The sequence below is a fragment of the Sparus aurata genome, chromosome 17 (assembly GCF_900880675.1).
Source record: "Sparus aurata chromosome 17, fSpaAur1.1, whole genome shotgun sequence".
NCBI lineage: Eukaryota > Metazoa > Chordata > Actinopteri > Spariformes > Sparidae > Sparus > Sparus aurata.
The window spans coordinates 4020357-4038718 of NC_044203.1; the positions used below are offsets into that span (position 1 = coordinate 4020357).

The following is an 18362-nucleotide window of genomic DNA, read 5'->3' on the forward strand; positions in this document are numbered from 1 at the left end:
GACACTGATAATGTGTCATCACATCATCCCCATGATGATGGAGCAAACATCCAGCTTCCACAACCAAAGATGTGACTGAATGCTCTGGAAAGCAAAGTAAGCAGACCTTGAGTTGAGACAAGCTTACTCTTGTTCACTTACCAGGGGAAGGGAAGGGAAGGGGAGCCTAAACCAGAACGTAGGCTAGGCCTCAAGCTCCTCAACGTGATAATATAAGATACAAGTTCTGCTCAATGGAAAGCATTAGTTAAGCTTTTCATTCTTTTTAAAGTTTTTGCTTAGTTCATTAGTGATGAAAAACAGACTGGGTGTCTGTATGCTCAAAGAAAAGAGCCTTTCACAACAGCAGTCATTCAAATGTACTGACGCCCTTCAGAACAGTCTACATAGATGCGGTTATTAATGGACAGGCACATTGCGCTGAAGGGCCCTCTTGAGACAGGGACCAGAAGTCCGGGCTCTGCTGTGTGGGAGCTTGACGGTGAAGCGGATCTCTGTTATCTGCGGAAAACACCCAAGACCAAAAAAGACCGGAGCGGGGGACCGTGTACCCGTCGCGGCGACTTCTCATGAGCCATTTTAAAAAATCTCGTCCAGACGGAGGCTAAACGTGCTGTGTGAAGGCTGCCGGGCTTCAGGTTGGGTGAGGACACCCCCATCTGTCCAGAGGAGAAAAAACGTCTGCACCCAAAGGAGAAATCCGGCATTTACACACGGTAAGCAATCGGGAGGCATCTGTACAGATCATATCCCTGGTTTTCACAGCATCTGGTAGAATGTAGACAAAACAGGCGAAGGTAGCAGCTTCCATTATCGCAGGTGATCAAACATTAGACAGCAGACGCTGTCAGTGGACGGTGAAACACACTGAGGTGAGTGTTATCAGTGAAACACACACAGTGGAGCTCAGAGACGCTAAGAAGCCATTTAAACAGGTTTGTTGAATGACAAAGTGGGGGTCATCGGACTCAGCCTCAGCGCTCAGACACACTGAGCTGTATGTGGACTGTTTGACTGGTTTCACACCGTGGATCCGACGAGGCGCAACATGTAGCAGGGAGGCCTGCACACAGCCTGGAAACTGCCTGGCCACAACCTGCACACAGCCTGCAAACAGCCTGCCCACAGCTTGCCAACAGCCTGCCACAGCTTGGCCACAGCCTGCACACAGCCTGCAAACAGCCTGCACACAGCTTGGCCACAGCCTGCACACAGCCTGCAAACAGCCTGCACACAGCTTGGCCACAGCCTGCACACAGCCTGCAAACAGCCTGCCCACAGCTTGGCCACAGCCTGCACACAGCCTGCACACAGCCTGCACAGTCTGCACACAGGCTGCACACAGCCTACAAACAGCCTGCACACAGCCTGCACACAGCCTGCACAGTCTGCACACAGCCTGCTCTCAGCCTGCACACAAGCCTGCACAGTCTGCACACAGCCTGGCCACAGCCTGGCCACAGCCTGCACAGTCTGCACACAGCCTGCTCTCAGCCTGCACACAGCCTGCACAGTCTGCACACAGCCTCCACACAGCCTTCACACAGCCTGCACAGCCTTCACACAGCCTGCACAGTCTGCACAGTCTGCACACAGCCTGCACACAGCCTGCACACAGCCCTCACACAGTCTGCACACAGCCCTCACACAGTCTGCACACAGCCCTCACACAGTCTGCACACAGCCTCACACAGTCTGCACACAGCCCTCACACAGTCTGCACACAGCCCTCACACAGTCTGCACACAGCCCTCACACAGTCTGCACACAGCCCTCACACAGTCTGCACACAGCCTGCACACAGTCTGCACACAGCACCATACGGTCTGCACACAGCCTGCACACAGCCTGCACACAGCCTCACACAGCCTGCACACAGCCTGCCACAGCCTCACACAGCCTTCACACAGCCTTCACACAGCCTGCACACAGCCCTGCACACAGCCTTCACACAGCCTGCACACAGCCCTCACACAGCCTTCACACAGCCTGCACACAGCCTCACACAGCCTGCACACAGTCTGCCCAGCCTTCACACAGCCCTCACACAGCCTTCACACAGCCCTGCACAACAGCCTTCACACAGCCTGCACACAGCCCTCACACAGCCCTCACACAGTCTGCACACAGTCTGCACACAGCCTTCACACAGCCTTCACACAGCCCTCACACAGCCTGCACACAGTCTGCACACAGTCTGCACACAGCCCTCACACAGCCTGCACACAGTCTGCACACAGCCTTCACACAGCCTGCACACAGCCTGCACACAGTCTGCACACAGCCTTCACACAGCCTGCACACAGCCTGCACACAGCCTTCACACAGCCTTCACACAGCCTTCACACAGCCTGCACACAGCCTGCACACAGCCTTCACACAGCCTTCACACAGCCTGCACACAGTCTGCACACAGCCCTCACACAGTCTGCACACAGCCCTCACACAGTCTGCACACAGCCCTCACACAGTCTGCACACAGCCCTCACACAGTCTGCACACAGCCTGCACACAGCCTGCACACAGCCCTCACACAGTCTGCACACAGCCTGCACACAGCCTGCACACAGCCCTCACACAGTCTGCACACAGTCTGCACAGCCTTCACACAGCCTTCACACAGCCTGCACACAGCCTGCACACAGTCTGCACACAGCCTTCACACAGCCTGCACACAGCCCTCACACAGCCTTCACACAGCCTGCACACAGCCCTCACACAGTCTGCACACAGTCTGCACAGCCTTCACACAGCCTTCACACAGCCTGCACACAGCCTGCACACAGTCTGCACACAGCCTTCACACAGCCTGCACACAGCCCTCACACAGCCCTCACACAGTCTGCACACAGTCTGCACACAGCCTTCACACAGCCTTCACACAGCCCTCACACAGCCTGCACACAGTCTGCACACAGTCTGCACACAGCCCTCACACAGCCTGCACACAGTCTGCACACAGCCTTCACACAGCCTGCACACAGCCTGCACACAGTCTGCACACAGCCTTCACACAGCCTGCACACAGCCTGCACACAGCCTTCACACAGCCTTCACACAGCCTGGCCCCAGAGGCGGACAGCTTAACGCCTGGCTTTATCAGACCTTAGAAGGCTGGATTTTTCAATTGTTTTTTCACACAATTTAAATTTCCATCTTAAATGTATTTCACTCAACCCGCTGCCTGTCACCTGAGTGTATGGATATTCTGTAAAGACAATAAAAAGGAAAAAGATGGTGTGGTGCAAGGGAAACCCCTTCACATTTAATTGAGAAAGGAAACCTAAGTCTAGTTTATGGTCAAGAATCTCTTGAAATATGTGAAATACCTTTATTGAAAAATAAAGAGTTTTTGACATGGATGTTGGTGAGAGGGGCCAGTGGCAGCAGGGGCAGCCAGAGCCTCCCCTGGTCATTAGGTCTTGTTGAATGGGAAACATATGCTTCTGTGTGTTGTGACATGAAGCCATGGTGAATTTCTTCCTTATGTGCCCCTCTTTATTCAGGTCATGTGAGGTCCAACTACGGAAAGCCATAGTGCACAAAGCTGTGCAACCCAAAGGAAAGATGGAGACAGTGGAAGTCATACAAACATAAACTCCTGTGTTTGAGAATTCAACGACTCCTACATGGTACACAACTGTGGAGTACAGAGATGGAAGAGAGCCAGTGAGGCAGTCATGTTTGTAAAGCTGAATGAGTAAGCAAGAGGTGCACATTCTTTGGATCACGTTGCTACAGAAGAGTAGGCGTGCTCGATCCGTGCACATGACACAGGCCGAACTGTGTCAAATGACAGCACTGGATGGACTGACCACAGACGCAGCTATGTAAGAAGACATCACTCCGATGTGCAGGTCCTGACAATCAACACACTGCTGTGATTCATGCCACATATGTTGGCTCTCAGGGGGGAAAGGCGGCTACTCAGCAAAAGAGAAAAGAGCAGATGATGTATACCGGAGAGTGATCAGCACCGGTCTACTCCTGTCGGAACGACTAACAGCTTTCCATTTTTTTTGACAGAAGGGAGAGGGCAGGAAGAAGTTCTGAGTGTTCGCCATGCCTCGGAATCGAGCCTTTTCAGAACCGGAGTACTCTGCGGAGTATTCTGCGGACTGCTCAGTGACGCTGCCCTCTGACCCAGGGCAGGTGGTGGGGCGAACACATGAAGTTACGGTCCGGAGCTCAGGATGCTGCCTCTGCCTGCCACGGTTCATGCGCCTCACCTTTGTGCCTGAGTCTCTTGAGAACCTCTACCAGACCTACTTCAGACGGCAGAGACATGAAACCCTGCTGGTGCTGGTTGTTTTTGCCGCCCTCTTCGACAGCTACATCATCGTCATGTGTGCGGTGGTCTACACCACTGACAAACTGGCTTCTGTCTTAGTAGCATCAGTGGGACTGGCAGCAGATATTATCCTCTACTTGCTGTGCCGCTTCGGGCTGCTGCCAGACCGCATCTCAAGAAGGGTGGTGCCCTATGCCCTGTGGGTGCTCATAGCAGCTCAGGTATTTTGCTACCTGGGGTTGAACTATGCTCGCTTCCACCAGGCCAGTGACACAGTGGGCTGGCAGGCTTTCTTCAGCTTTTCTTTTTTCCTGACTCTGCCTTTGAGGCTGACGCCCATTGTGCTCATCACTGCTGTATCCTGCGGGATCCACACCTTGGTTCTGGGCGTCACCATCGCACAGCAGCAGCAGGAGGACATCCAGGGGGCAGCACTTGGCCGACAGGTAAGTTAGAGGAGAGGAAGGGAGGTGGGGTGGAGGGATGGATTGTCCTGAAATGCACTTTTCTTATCTTTGTGTAATCTCTTGTCCACTTATGGAGTAGATTTTGACACAAAAGTATCTTCATAGATGCGGCAGGCTAAAAGCTAACCACAGCTGTTCCCAGAGGGCAAAATTTTAAAACTTATAACCGATCAGACTGCTGCCTCAGGATTTCTAAAGGTCACTTGTAGAGCTGCAGACGATGCTTGGGAAGTGTTCTTGCACATATGATACCTTAGTTTTAGAATTGATACTAAAATGACAACGCTAGCAAAACAAGCACAACTCACAGTCCACTTACTTGTGTGTTCTGGAGCTTTCAACTATCTCACATGGTCCTCAACAGCAGATGAAAGTTATTCATGATTCAGAGCACCAGCCACACTGAGATCAAATTTCAGTCAGACAGTTGATTCTTGAACTTGAGGCCTTGAAAAAATCATCTCAGAGTTCTCTTTTCACCTTGCTCTTGAGCTTTTGATCGCTATCACACATTCTTCATCAGGTAATCTAAAAACGTTTGTTATTAAAAGAAGCCAAAAATTTACACAAGCAGCAGTGCATTGTATATGTATACTAGGGGTGGGAATCACAGAGTATCTCACGATACAATACGGATTACAATATTTTGTCCACATATAGTATCACAACATGGCGATTCTGGGATAATGAATAACATTGCAAGACAATAATCTAATGATACAGCAGGATGTCTGTCTAGCTGAATAACACAAAACAACTCTAAAAAGGCAAAGAACATGAATTAAGTATTTATTCACAGCACTTTGGTGTCAGTTTCATAGAGTCTGACGCTCAATGAGAAGAAAACATGTATAAAGTGCAGTCTCAGCTTAGTGTCTCTTTATCACAGACACCGTCAACATCTTTTCCATGTTCACATGTGCCATCATTTCAGTGTGCCGCATTTTTTAATAAATATTGATATTTAGTGCAGGTGTATCAATAACTGTACCTGAAGAGGAAGTATCACAATATATTGCCATATCAATGTTTTGACCCACCCCTAATATGTACTAATACTATATGCATTCAATGTCACTCATTAGTTGTAATGATTATTATGATATTAATGATTAATGATTGATTGATCAATTATTGTTGAGTTTTTAACCAGTAGTCAGAGATGGGCACATACACATCACAAAGTGTCACGTTACAAATTACAAATCCTTGCTTATCAAACATATCAAAATAAAATACAAATTACTGGTATGAAAAAAATGTATTTGATTGAAATACAAGAAATGAGTTATTTAAAAAAACTGAAACACATTGTATATAAACAGATATTGTCACATTTTAGCCATTTAGTAACCTAAAAGTTGGTTTTGTTGGGCATGTTGTTGAATAGTGTCACGGGGCAGACGGGAGCGCTGCTAATGAAATAAAGACATGATTAAGTTTATCATTTAAATAACTTGGCATTTACTTTATCCCTTCTTTTAACTCCCCCCACTCTGATTTTGCATCAAACATAAAGAAGTCAGTGGTAAAAAAAGTTTTCTAAAGGAAAAACAACCAACATATTTCATATATTATAACTGATAATTGATTAAGGTGGTGAATATCAATTCAAGAAATTGCTTAAAATTTGCATCCCTAATTGTAAGTGATATTATTTTAATTATCACTACTATTAGTACTATTGGTATTAGTAGTATCATTCAAACGTATTACTATTGTATATAGTTGGCTGTATAATTATACTATTATTGATTATATTACTGTATATTTTTAATAATGATTTTTCTTTTTCTACATAGACACATTTTTTCTTTGTGTCCTTCACTCTATTTTTATTTTGTATTCATGCTTTTTCTCTTTTCTTATTAACTCATTTATTTTTCAAAATGTCCTTCTGCTAGTTTGAGGGGCACCTCAGTGGTCACCACAGTGTGCTACAGTAGTGTTGTTGGGAGGGCGAGGCAGGGATCAGGACCTCAAGCTAGGATGAAAAAATTATATGTTTAAAGGAGAACTTCGGTCGATTTAAACATGCAGCTTCATTGCTCAAGCTATCATTGACTTGCCAGTACCGAAGACGCGAACAAATTTGGTCCAGCCGTTACAGAGCTCCGTGAACGGAGATGTAGCATTGAACGCTAACAGAATGGGGTCAGAACTTTACACTGTGTTTTAAGCGTCTTAACATGCTCCACATCTCACACCAAAAGTTATGCAACATCAGCAGACCCTTACAACACAGCACTGTAGCGTGTATGACTCAAAATGAATAAAAAAGTAGTTAAAATAGTGTGTTTGTGCAAGGAGCTACTTACCTGTTTGTTGACATCCGCGTCTTCCGGTAGCTAGACCAAACTAGCATATCCATCGAGTGTGCACTTAACAGGCTTAACAGGCTATTGTAAGGCTCATGGCTCATGACAGGCTGTAACATGGATATGTACATTATGAACATAAACACGAAAATGCTGGATTACGTTTCCGTCTCCGCCAGTGAGGGAGTAAGTGCACGCTCGACGGATTGACTAGTTTGGTCTAGCTACCGGAACACACGGATGTCAACAAACATGTAAGTAGCTCCTTGCACAAACACACTGTTTTAACTACTTTTTTATTCAGTTTGAGTCATACACGCTACAGTGCTGTATGCTAAGGTGTCTGCTGATGTTGCATAACTTTTGGTGTGAGATGTGGAGCATGTTAAGACGCTTAAAACACAGTGTAAAGTTCTGACCCCATGCTGTTAGCGTTCAATGCTACATCTCCGTTCACAGAGCTCTGTAATGGCTGGACCAAATTTGTTCACGTCTTCGGTACTGGCAAGTCAAGGGTAGCTTGAGCAATGAAGCTGCATGTTTAAATCGACCGAAGTTCTCCTTTAAGACAAACAACCAAAAGTCCCTCTCACCCCTCCCACACAAGGGTCAGGGTGTGGTTCTTCTTATTATTATTATTATTAGGGCCCGAGCAGGTCATCGACCTGTGAGGTCCCTATTGAAATTGGAAAAAATATTCTTATTATTATTCTTCTGCCCTTTAACTGCAGTTTTGGAAGCCTGAACATACCCAAAAACTCACCAAATTTGGAATATACGTCACATCTGGCGAAAAATTTTATAATTTAATGTCGTTGGGCGAGGTCGTGACCTGCGGGCTCTGTAGCGCCCCCTAATTTTCAGCCCCGCCTCCCACAAGTGCGTAGAAGAACGAAAATCAATACGCAGATTCCTCATGACCAGACGCACAAAAAATCCTCTTTGAGCGATACCATCACTCCAACAGGAAATCAGCCATTTAGATGTGTGGCGGCATTTTTTCCAATTCATGCCTACTTTGAAAATTATCTTGTCCTAGAGCTTAAACACCACAGTCTTCAAATTAACTCAGTAATTTTCTTCATGCCTTGAAGAACAAAAGTTATGGAATTCATTCAGCTGCGCCAAACTTTAGTGGGCGGGGCGGTGGAAACCATTTTTTCCTCATGCCGTCAAGCATCGAGACTTTATAACTTCAACATACAATTTCCTATCCACACCAAACTGCTCGTAACTGTTGAGGCTGTCTCCCCGAACAAATCTCAGCATCAATACTTAGTCTGCCATTTTGCTTTTGGCCGCCGTTATGAAATATTGCCAATCTTCGTACTTAAATTATCTCCTCCTACAGATGTAACACCACCGACTGCAAAGTCACTCAGTAGCATCCTCTGACCTTGAAGATGAAAAGTTATGGAAATCTTTATCCTACGTCATACCTGCTGGCCGCAGTGGAGTGGTCAATTCAAATCCTTCGCCGTAAAGCATCGTGTCCTCATAACTTCTTCATACAATGTCCTATCTCGGCCAAATCTCTCATGAATGCAGAGGGAGTCGCCCTGATGAGATCTGTGTAGTCATGGGGCGTGGCCGTGACGCGTGGGCTCTGTAGCGCCACCTATTGTGATGCCCCGCCTCCTACTTGTAACATAGAAGGACGAAAATTGGTACGCATATTCCTCATGACCGGACGCACAAAAAACCCATTTGGACCCCTACTGTCAGTCCAACAGGAAGGCAGCCATTTAGATGTGTGGCGGCATTTTTGTCCAAATCATGCCTACTTTAAAAATGATCTTGTCCAAAGGGCTTAAACACCACAGTCTTCAAATTAACTCAGTAATTTTCTTCATGCCTCGAAGAACAAAAGTTATGGAAATCATTCAGATGCGCCAAGGTTATGTTGGCGATGCGGTGGAAACCATTTTGTCCTCATGCCGTCAAGCATCGAGGCTTTATAACTTCAACATACAATTTCCTATCTACACCAAACTGCTCGTAACTGTAGAGGCTGTCTCCCCGAACAAATCTCAGCATCAATACTTAGTCTGCCATTTTGCTTTTGGCCGCCATGTTGAATTATGCCAATCTTCGTACTTAAATTATCTCCTCCTACAGATGTAACACCACCGACTTCAAAGTCACTCAGTAGCATCCTCTGACCTTGAAGATTAAAAGTTATGGAAATCTTTATCCTACGTCATACCTGCTGGCAGTTGCGGAGCCCTCCATAACAATCCTTCGTCATGAAGCATCAAGTCCTGATAACTCCTTCATACTATTTCCTAGCTCGGCCAAATCTAGAAGGAATCTAGAGGGAGTCGCCCTGAATAGATCTGTGCATCAATGCTGTGTCATATCCATAGCGCCACCCACTGGAAACATGAAGCAAGTTTTATTTCAGGCAATTTGGGCGTCCTACATGCATGTGCATGAATGAAATGTGGCACGCATGTGTGTTATGACAAGACGCACAAATGACTCATTTACACCCACACTCTCAGTCCAACAGGAAGTGGTCAATTTTGCTTAGAAGCACATGAATTGATGGTGTAGGTGATGCAAGTCGCCACTAGATGGCACTGTTGTCTTTCAAGGCACATGTATCATATTCATCAGATTTTATTGAAACTTCAAAAGGTGGCAGCATGCACTTCTTGGGATAAAAACTAGTAAACAAAGCAGAACTTAGATCAAAAGCTTGACACTGATAGACAGCCATAAATAAATTTTTTGAAAGAAGGCAAATGAAGCATTATTCTACACATATTTATGTGCAGTGATGACAAACATAGTCAGATGTACATGGCATTTGCAGGTAGTTTTGTCTGAATTGCACGTTACAACAGGGCATATTTGAAGGGTAATGGGTTGAGCCACATAATGGATAAGTCAGTGGTAGTAAGCCACATCACACAATTTTCAAATAAGCCAGTTTGCTAAGAATGCCATTTGCGTGTTGTGTCTGCCTTGTCAAGGTGGCACACAACAAGATGTGTGTAGTTGTGATTCTGCCCAACTCTTCCGCGATGAACGAAGTGGATTCCACTGCGATATGAAACAACTGAGTGGGTTCTTTGGTTAAACACCGCTACTGCAGGACGCTCGTCAAACCTGGTCACTTGACAGCTGTCCCTTTTCAAAAGGAAGAATCACCTCTGGCACTCCACTACCTATCTTAATCTGTGGCATTCCACTTCCATCCTCCCCTATGATGCGCTGCCTTCCTGCCTTCATGGTGACAACAGAAGGCAGTGTCTTATCTGCGCCGGTAGTCGAGTGGTTGGCGTGCATGCCACATACGCAGTGGACCCGGGTTCGAATTTAGGGCGGAGGAAGTTTACTGCAAACCACAGCCCCCCCCTCTCTGTCCCACTTCCAATCTATTCCCTGCAAAAACACAGGTGTCCATGCCTGAATTCCAGACAAAGGCAAAGAGAAGGCCGTAACACTTCACACAACGTAACGGTGCAGAATCGATTGTCAAAACGTACCTGATTACTAACTGTTTTAGAAATCATTCACGTGCAGTCCCTTTGGATTTCTGTGGATTGCAGGAAGTTGTTCTGACTTCACCTGAAAGCGCTTGATACTGGCAGAGCCAACCCACCGCGTTACAAACAAACGTTGGGAGAAGAGGCTGATATTCACCCCCTGCGTGCACCGTCCCAAACGCAGGCGGTTGCCGCCTCCGTGAACAACGATCAAGCAACGGGGCTTAAGCCGCGGCGCGTTTGGACGGCGGCACGCCCCGACGCGCGCGCGGACTGCGAGGGCCCGTTCATCACTGCTTGCAGTTTTAATTCTTGGTTATTATTTGCAGTTTTGGAAGCCTGTACATACCCAAAAACTCACCAAATTTGGAACATTCGTCACATCTGGCGAAAAATTTGATAATTTAATGTCGTTGGGCGTGGTCGTGACCTGCGGGCTCTGTAGCGCCCCCTAATGTTTATCCCCGCCTCCCACAAGTGCGTAGAAGAACGAAATTCAATACGCAGATTCCTCATGACCAGACGCACAAAAAACCCAGTGGGACCCCTAGTGTCAGTCCAACAGGAAGTCAACCATTTAGATGTGTGGCGGCATTTTTGTCCAATTCATGCCTACTTTGAAAATTATCTTGTCCTAGAGCTTAAACACCACAGTCTTCAAATTTACTCAGTAATTTTCTTCATGCTTTGAAGAACAAAAGTTATGGAATTCATACAGCTGCGCCAAACTTTAGTGGGCGGGGCGGTGGAAACCATTTTTTCCTCACGCCGTCAAGCATTGAGGCTTTATAACTTCAACATACAATTTCCTATCCACACCAAACGGCTCGTAACTGTAGAGGTTGTCTCCCCGAACAAATCTCAGCATCAATACTAAGTCGGCCATTTTGCTTTTGGTTGCCATTTTGAAATATTGCCAATCTTCGTACTTAAATTATCTCCTCCTACAGATGTAACACCACTGACTTCAAAGTCACTCAGTAGCATCCTCTGACCTTGAAGATGAAAAGTTATGGAAATCTTTATTCTACATCATACCTGCTGGCCACAGTGGAGCGGTCAATTCAAATCCTTCGCCGTAAAGCATCGTGTCCTCATAACTTCTTCATACAATGTCTTATCTCGGCCAAATCTCTCAGGAATGCAGAGGGAGTCACTTGACCGCTGTCCCTTTCCAAAAGGAAGAATCACATCTGGCTGCACTCCACTACCTAAATCTACCACCTATTTAAATCTGTGGCATTCCACTTCCATCCTCCCCTAATATGCGCTGCCTTCCTGCCTTCACGGTGACAACAGAAGGCAGTGTCTTATCTGCGCCGGTGGTCGAGTGGTTGGAGTGCATGCCACATATGCAGTGGACCCGGGTTCGAATTTAGGGCGGAGGAAGTTTACTGCAAGCCACAACCCCCCCCTCTCTGTCCCACTTCCAATCTGTTCCCTGCAAAAACACAGGTGTCCATGCCTGAATTCCAGACAAAGGCAAAGAAAAGGCCGTAACACTTCACACAACGTAACGGTGCAGAATCGATTGTCAAAACGTACCCGATTATTAAATGTTTTAGAAATCATTTACCTGTAGTCCATTTGGATTTCTGTGGATTGCACGAAGTTGTTCTGACTTCACCTGAAAGCGCTTAATACTGGCAGGGGCAACCCACTGCGTTACAAACACACGTTGGGAGAAGAGGCTGATATTCACTCCCGGCGTGCACCGTCCCAAACTGCTTGCAGTTTTAATTATTATTGTTATTGTTATTATTACTAGTATTTTTTAGTATAATGTCCATTTTCGGTTTGTTTTTATTTTCATGTGTTTTATTTTTTTGTTAAGTCTAGCTCTTTCCATGTTTTCACACTGACGTCTACCTCTGCTTTGTGTTTTATGCACTACAGGGAAACAAGGCAATTGATTTTAAATTAAAAGTTATCTGACAATTGAAGCCAGAATTCAGCTGATTTCTATGGGCACATTTTCATCCGTACCAGAAGATTATGACTTGCACTCCATACTGGATGCTTGTATACTGCGTGGCAGCTGCTACTCACTCGCGTGTTTGTGTTTACATGGGAGGCGTTGCTGCTGCAGTGTGGCTCCTGCCTGCCTGCCTGATCTATTTACATGGAGTTTGCCTATGATAATTATCAATAAATATGATGACATTTTACTTTGCCCCGCTGAAAGAGCGAGAAGGCCAGTTGGAGAAAAAGAGGGATGAGGTAGAGAATGAAGACGAGTGCACAGGAAAATAAACTTCCATTCACCTGTTGTGTATATTTTCTTCATGTCTTTGACATATTCTACACATTCAGACATTAAAACTGTGGTGTGTTTAAAACTGTGTCACGATAAAAATGGTGACTCCAAATCTATAGATGAAGTGATGCTGCAGCCTCGCCTAACAAGCACATGAGCCTCGCTACTCACACGTGTCTGCCCCTTACTTTTTAACATGGACGAAATTAATGAGTGAATGATTGAATGAATGAATGAATTAATGAAAAGCAAGAAGTTATGCCACACACACATACACTGCTCTCACAGCCAGTGTGGCCAGCCTGCTAAGGTTGAAATCCCAATCTTGTCAAATTAGCATGGTACATTTGTGTTACAACTAGTTTTTATTAGTATATTGCATTTACTTGAAACTTTTACAGACAGATTGGAAAGCAGGTGGGAAAACTAGAGAAATTACATGTAACAGAGTTCCCCAGCCGGAATTTAACTCTGTACATCATATATGTTTTTCCTAGACTGGGAGTCCAAAGTTGGGCTTTGGGTTAGGGCTGGGTGATTGGACGAATGTCTCTTCAATCAGCAACAGACTCAACCTATCGGCAGCTGGTTTGTAGGAGCTGATATTTTGGTCTAATTTTGACATTTTAATATGAATAGTGCACCTCACTTAATATTGCACTCACCCTGTCTGCACCAAAAATAGAAATGGGCAAAATCTGTGGTTTTCTGACTGTGATTAGAAAGGAGTCGTGGAGGAGCAGAATTGACCAGTGCAAAGAAATACCCTGCAGACCACCAGGGGAGTGAGGCTTTGTATGCAATTTAGCGGAGCAAGTTGACGAGCAGTGCAGCTCCGCCGCTTGCACTGCAGGTTTGGAATAAATTTAACCTATATGCGAGTTCAAAGACTGCACCGTGCAGCACCTCATATCCATATTTTTCTGGCACATGCCCACTCCTAAGCGTGCAGGGGTGAAGCATGCAAACACTCAGTGGATCTCACAGTGTATGAACAACAGTGACTAAACCAAACTTTTGAATAAATCTACAAGTTTATATTTAAGCTGTCTAAGCAAAAAAGCCTACAGCTCAAAAGATCTCAAGAGATTTATTTTTGATTTATTACAAAGTGTAGCCTTAAATTTTGGGCTATAATGTTTGAGTGAAGTTATCTTTTACATTTAGGACCTGCAGATGTCAAAAGGTAAGATAAAGGCAAATTTGGTCCACAAAAATCACGCAGCAATCATGTAGGTTTGTGATAATGATATTAGCAGCAAAATCGACCGAGCATCTCCTGGTGTAAGCGTAGCATACTCAGCAGGATGTTGTATTCCCCACCCACTGCACGTGCTGGCGCACACCTGCGCAAATTTTTCACCAATTGCCGATTGATGGCCTGACGGTCACCAGTTGGAAAAGTCTGTCCTGGGTCATGATGAACCATGCCAGTTTGTGATGTTTCGGTTTAGAATGTTTTCTACTGGTCCTGCTGGAGTTGGCAAGAGCCTGGCATGGGAGTTTGGCTTGTTAAAGTTTCCAAATCCAGCGTTCCAGAAAAAACACAGGTGCTCATTAATTTTTAATGACAGATGTGTGTTTTGGCTTGTGCAAGGGGTTCCGAAAAGGAACTCATTTTGCCGCGGTGAAAAAGTTTAAACAGACGTCACATTACATCTGCGAATCACATCAGCTGGTGAGCAAAAATGTATTCACAGACGAAGTGGAGATGCAAGCCCTGTCTTTCCTCAGTGGTCATGGGGAATATATGCCCACTAATGAAGGAGGAAGATGAATTCTTGGCCCTGGTCAGATGACAGTGCAAGTGTCTGGAGAGCAGTGTGTTATGCCTGACAGAGACATGGCTGAAAGGGAAAATACCAGACCGTTCAGTGGAATAAGCCAGCTTTGCACTAGTTCAGGTGGACAGAACTAGCATTCTGTAAAGTGGTTGGAGTGCTTGCTGTCTTTGTTATTCCAAATGGTTTAACCCAGGAGATGTTATTAGGCAAAGGCGGAAATCCGCACGCCTTATGTTGAACTATTGGACTCAGGCCATACTATCTGCTTTGGCATGTCAGCCACTGCCCGTCTCTTCCCCGCGGCAGATATTACTCCACAGCCCTGAAGAGCAACACTTCCTTCTCCCTCTATCCTAAGAACACCATCACTACCTCCAGTCCCCACCTTTGATTTCTACAAAGTAACGTCAATTCATTTAAAATATATAATGTTAAATAAGTGACTGTATAAGTATTCACCCCCTTTTAAAATGACTGTCCTAATTGAACAGAGGTCCAGCCAGTTGGTGCTAGTTGTCTCACAATTGGTGAAATGGAGATCAGCTGACTGCAGTGAATGTGTCTCCAGTGATTGTAGTATAAAGGCACCTGTGTCTGAATGTCCAGTCACCGTTAATCATTATTCCTGGCTACAGTTACACCATGAAGACAAAGGAACACTCCAAAATGTTGTTAAAAAGTATAAGTCAGGGGATGGATACAAAAACACTTCTAAGTCACTGATAATCCCCCGTAGTTCAGTTAAATCCATCATCAAGAAATGGAAGGAATATGGCACATGTGTAAATCTGCATAGAGCAGACTGTCCTCACAAACTGACGGACTGTGCAATAAGGAGACTAGTGAAGGAGGCCACCAAGACACCTATGACTACTCTGAAGAACTTTAAAAGCTTCAGCAGCTGAGATGTGAGAGACTCTGCTGTTGCTCGGGTTCTTCACCAGTCAAATCCTTATGGGAGAGTGACAAAGAGAAAGCCACTGTTGAAGAAGCTCATTAAATATCTACTAGAGTTCACACAAAGACATGTGGGAGACTCCAAGGTCGACTGGAAGAAGGTTCTTTGGTCTGATGAGACCAAAATTAAGCTTTTTGGCCATCAGACTAGACGCCATGTTTAGTGGACACCAAACACTGCACATCACCACAAACACATCATCTGCATCATGAAGCATGGTGGTGGTAGCACCATGCTATGGGGATGCTTCTCAGCAGCAGGCTCTGGAAGGCTTGTAAAGGTAGAGGGTAAAATGAATGCAGCAAAATATAGCGAAATCCTGGACAACTACAACTTTGGAAAATATTTATTTTCCAAGCTGAATGTTTGTAGAAATATATGTTCACTTTGACATAACGTTGTTTTTTTGAGGTAAATAATTGAGGGGATGAATACTTTTTATAGGCACTGTATGTGCACGCTTATCCATCTACAGTACAACTCCTACCTCACAATGGTACTTTTGTACTGTTTGGTATCATTTTCACACTTGTGCTTCTGTGCCAAGTTTTCTCCAAGGGAGGATCCATAACGGTTTTAGCTTAGCTTAGCTTAGCTTAAACCACCATTGACTGTAATGTAATGTGTCATGTGTATTCACTCAGTTGGGCCCTGTGCACAAGTTCATTTTTTTTTTCATCTGTGAATGCTGGCAATCACTGTAGGACCAGCATGTTTATATTACTGTGGCAGAGACATGACAGCAGATCATATCAAGAATGGGCCAGTTGCAGGACATGTTATTTAGCAATAACATAGGGAACACAACAAACATCTCTTTGTGTAGTCAGTCAATCAGTTAATCAACCAATCAATCTTTGTATAGCACCAAATCACAACGGTATTCATCTCTTTCCAAATTGAGCAGGTCTCGAAAATGCTTCTTCATTTGTAGCATTGTGTTTCACTTGTGATCACTCAGTTTGGTTTTGTTCCCCAGTTTAAAACACTGTAATTTTGTTTACTGTCATTTTAAATCCGTCAATGTGGACAAACGATCACTAGTAGGTCCAACATGCTAGTCTAAACGCCAGAATGCTGGATTGGTGTGAATCCAACCTAAGGCCTCAGTAGTGTTAATGCTGAGCAGAAAGAGAAGCAATAGTTTTGAAACCAGAATTCATTGAGGCCTTGCATGCCGTTATACAACACATCTGGATTCATCACTGTGTTCAAGGCCATGTACTCAATCGACAATTACATTTTAGGATTATTTACAGCTATCACTTACAGTTTTTGATTAATTAAGCTTTAGTCTGTCTCATTACTGAGCAACACTTAACCTTAACCCTAACCCATCAAAATGCTTATACATACACACAAGGAGCCTGATTACTTTTATAAATCTGAGTAAGATGTTAGTTGGGTAATCAGATCGCATGTTTGCATCCATTGCAGCAACAGTAATTTAGTTATAGCATCTTGGATTACGTTTTGCTCAGCTCTGACTGTTCAATTAAGTGGTATGCAAACATTTTCATTTCACGTGAACAGGAGCTAGTTGAGGTGGTCCAGGGTGTTCGATCAGGACGTGTCCTGAGCTGGGCATGAATAACTGTTGGACGCAGGGGTAAACCCAGAATAAAATGGAGAGATTGTGTATCTCGTCTGGATTAAGAACTTCCAGGAGGGTATATGGGCTATGTTGCTAACACTGCTGCCACCTGGCTCAAGACAACAGCCCAAAATGGATTGATGGATGCTGTTGCCATGCAGGGTTGAACTTAATCTGCAGCAGTGTTAAGGTGGTTGGTACATGTCAGAGAACATCCACCTGAATACTATGACCCAAGGTTTCCCAGCAGACATTGCATTATAAGTGACTGGATATTATAAAGTAAAAACCACAAAGTCAGTATTGTTGTCACCTGTTCTCTCAACAACATGCTCATACTTAGTCCAATCAACCTATATAGCAGTCCAAAGAACTCCCAAGGAGCAATGCAACAAGTACCCAAAGTATCTAAAAGGAAAACTGAAAAACATAATGTAATTAGCCCATTATTTACGTTAAATACTAGGGGTGGTGAAAAAAGTTGATTATTGATTAATCGCGATTATGATATTGACGATTATGATTCGATTATTAAATTTCCAAAAATCGATTTAATTATTTTTTTTTTTTTTTTTTTTTGTTTTGAATAGTAATACAAACTGGAGTACTCCTCTTACTGGCTTCCGCTACATGGTCCACAGTCTGGAGCCAAGATATGTTATTCCATCCCAGAGCTTTTTCACACTTAAATCGATTCCAAATCTTTACAAGGAGACAAAGCTTTCCGTGCAAGAGTCCCTCAACTCTGCTCACAGGGTAGCAATAACGTGCGATGCCTGGACATCCAGAGCTACAGTCTCATATGTGACCGTTACAGCTCATTATGTCAGCAGTTAATGGAAGCTAATGTCCTACGTACTTCAGACGAAAGCTATGGATGATAGCCACACAAGCGCAAATATGTGTGACTTTCTCAAAGCAATGGCAGACGAGTGGGGAATAGATAAACACGCCCTGGTTCTCGTCACCAACAGTGCTTCTAACATGAGTCCGGCTGCTGAGCTTGGCAGCTTTCTTTTAACAGTGAAACACTACATTTAACACAAATTAAAAAATTATAATTTTGATATTACAGTTACACTATACAATATTGAAGGTGCTGTGAGGTGTTACTCAAAAGATAAGTTAAATAATTCAGCAGCTGACTGATGTTAAATGGAAGATCAATAATCGTTAATAATTGAAAATCGAATCGATAA

The 18362-nt window shown here is 44.6% G+C and overlaps 1 protein-coding gene across 2 annotated transcripts in view; it reads left to right on the forward strand.

Annotated features, from left to right (window-relative positions):
• Positions 1–390: 390 nt before the first annotated feature.
• adcy3a (adenylate cyclase 3a) overlaps positions 391–18362 on the forward strand; it is a 58518-nt gene continuing 40546 nt past the window's right edge. For both annotated transcript variants that reach the window (XM_030394067.1, XM_030394069.1), the window contains exons 1-2: positions 391–716; positions 3507–4737. In XM_030394067.1, the coding sequence (XP_030249927.1) occupies positions 4063–4737 (675 nt within the window). In that variant the 5' untranslated portion in view covers positions 391–716; positions 3507–4062. The remainder of the gene's footprint in view (positions 717–3506; positions 4738–18362) is intronic.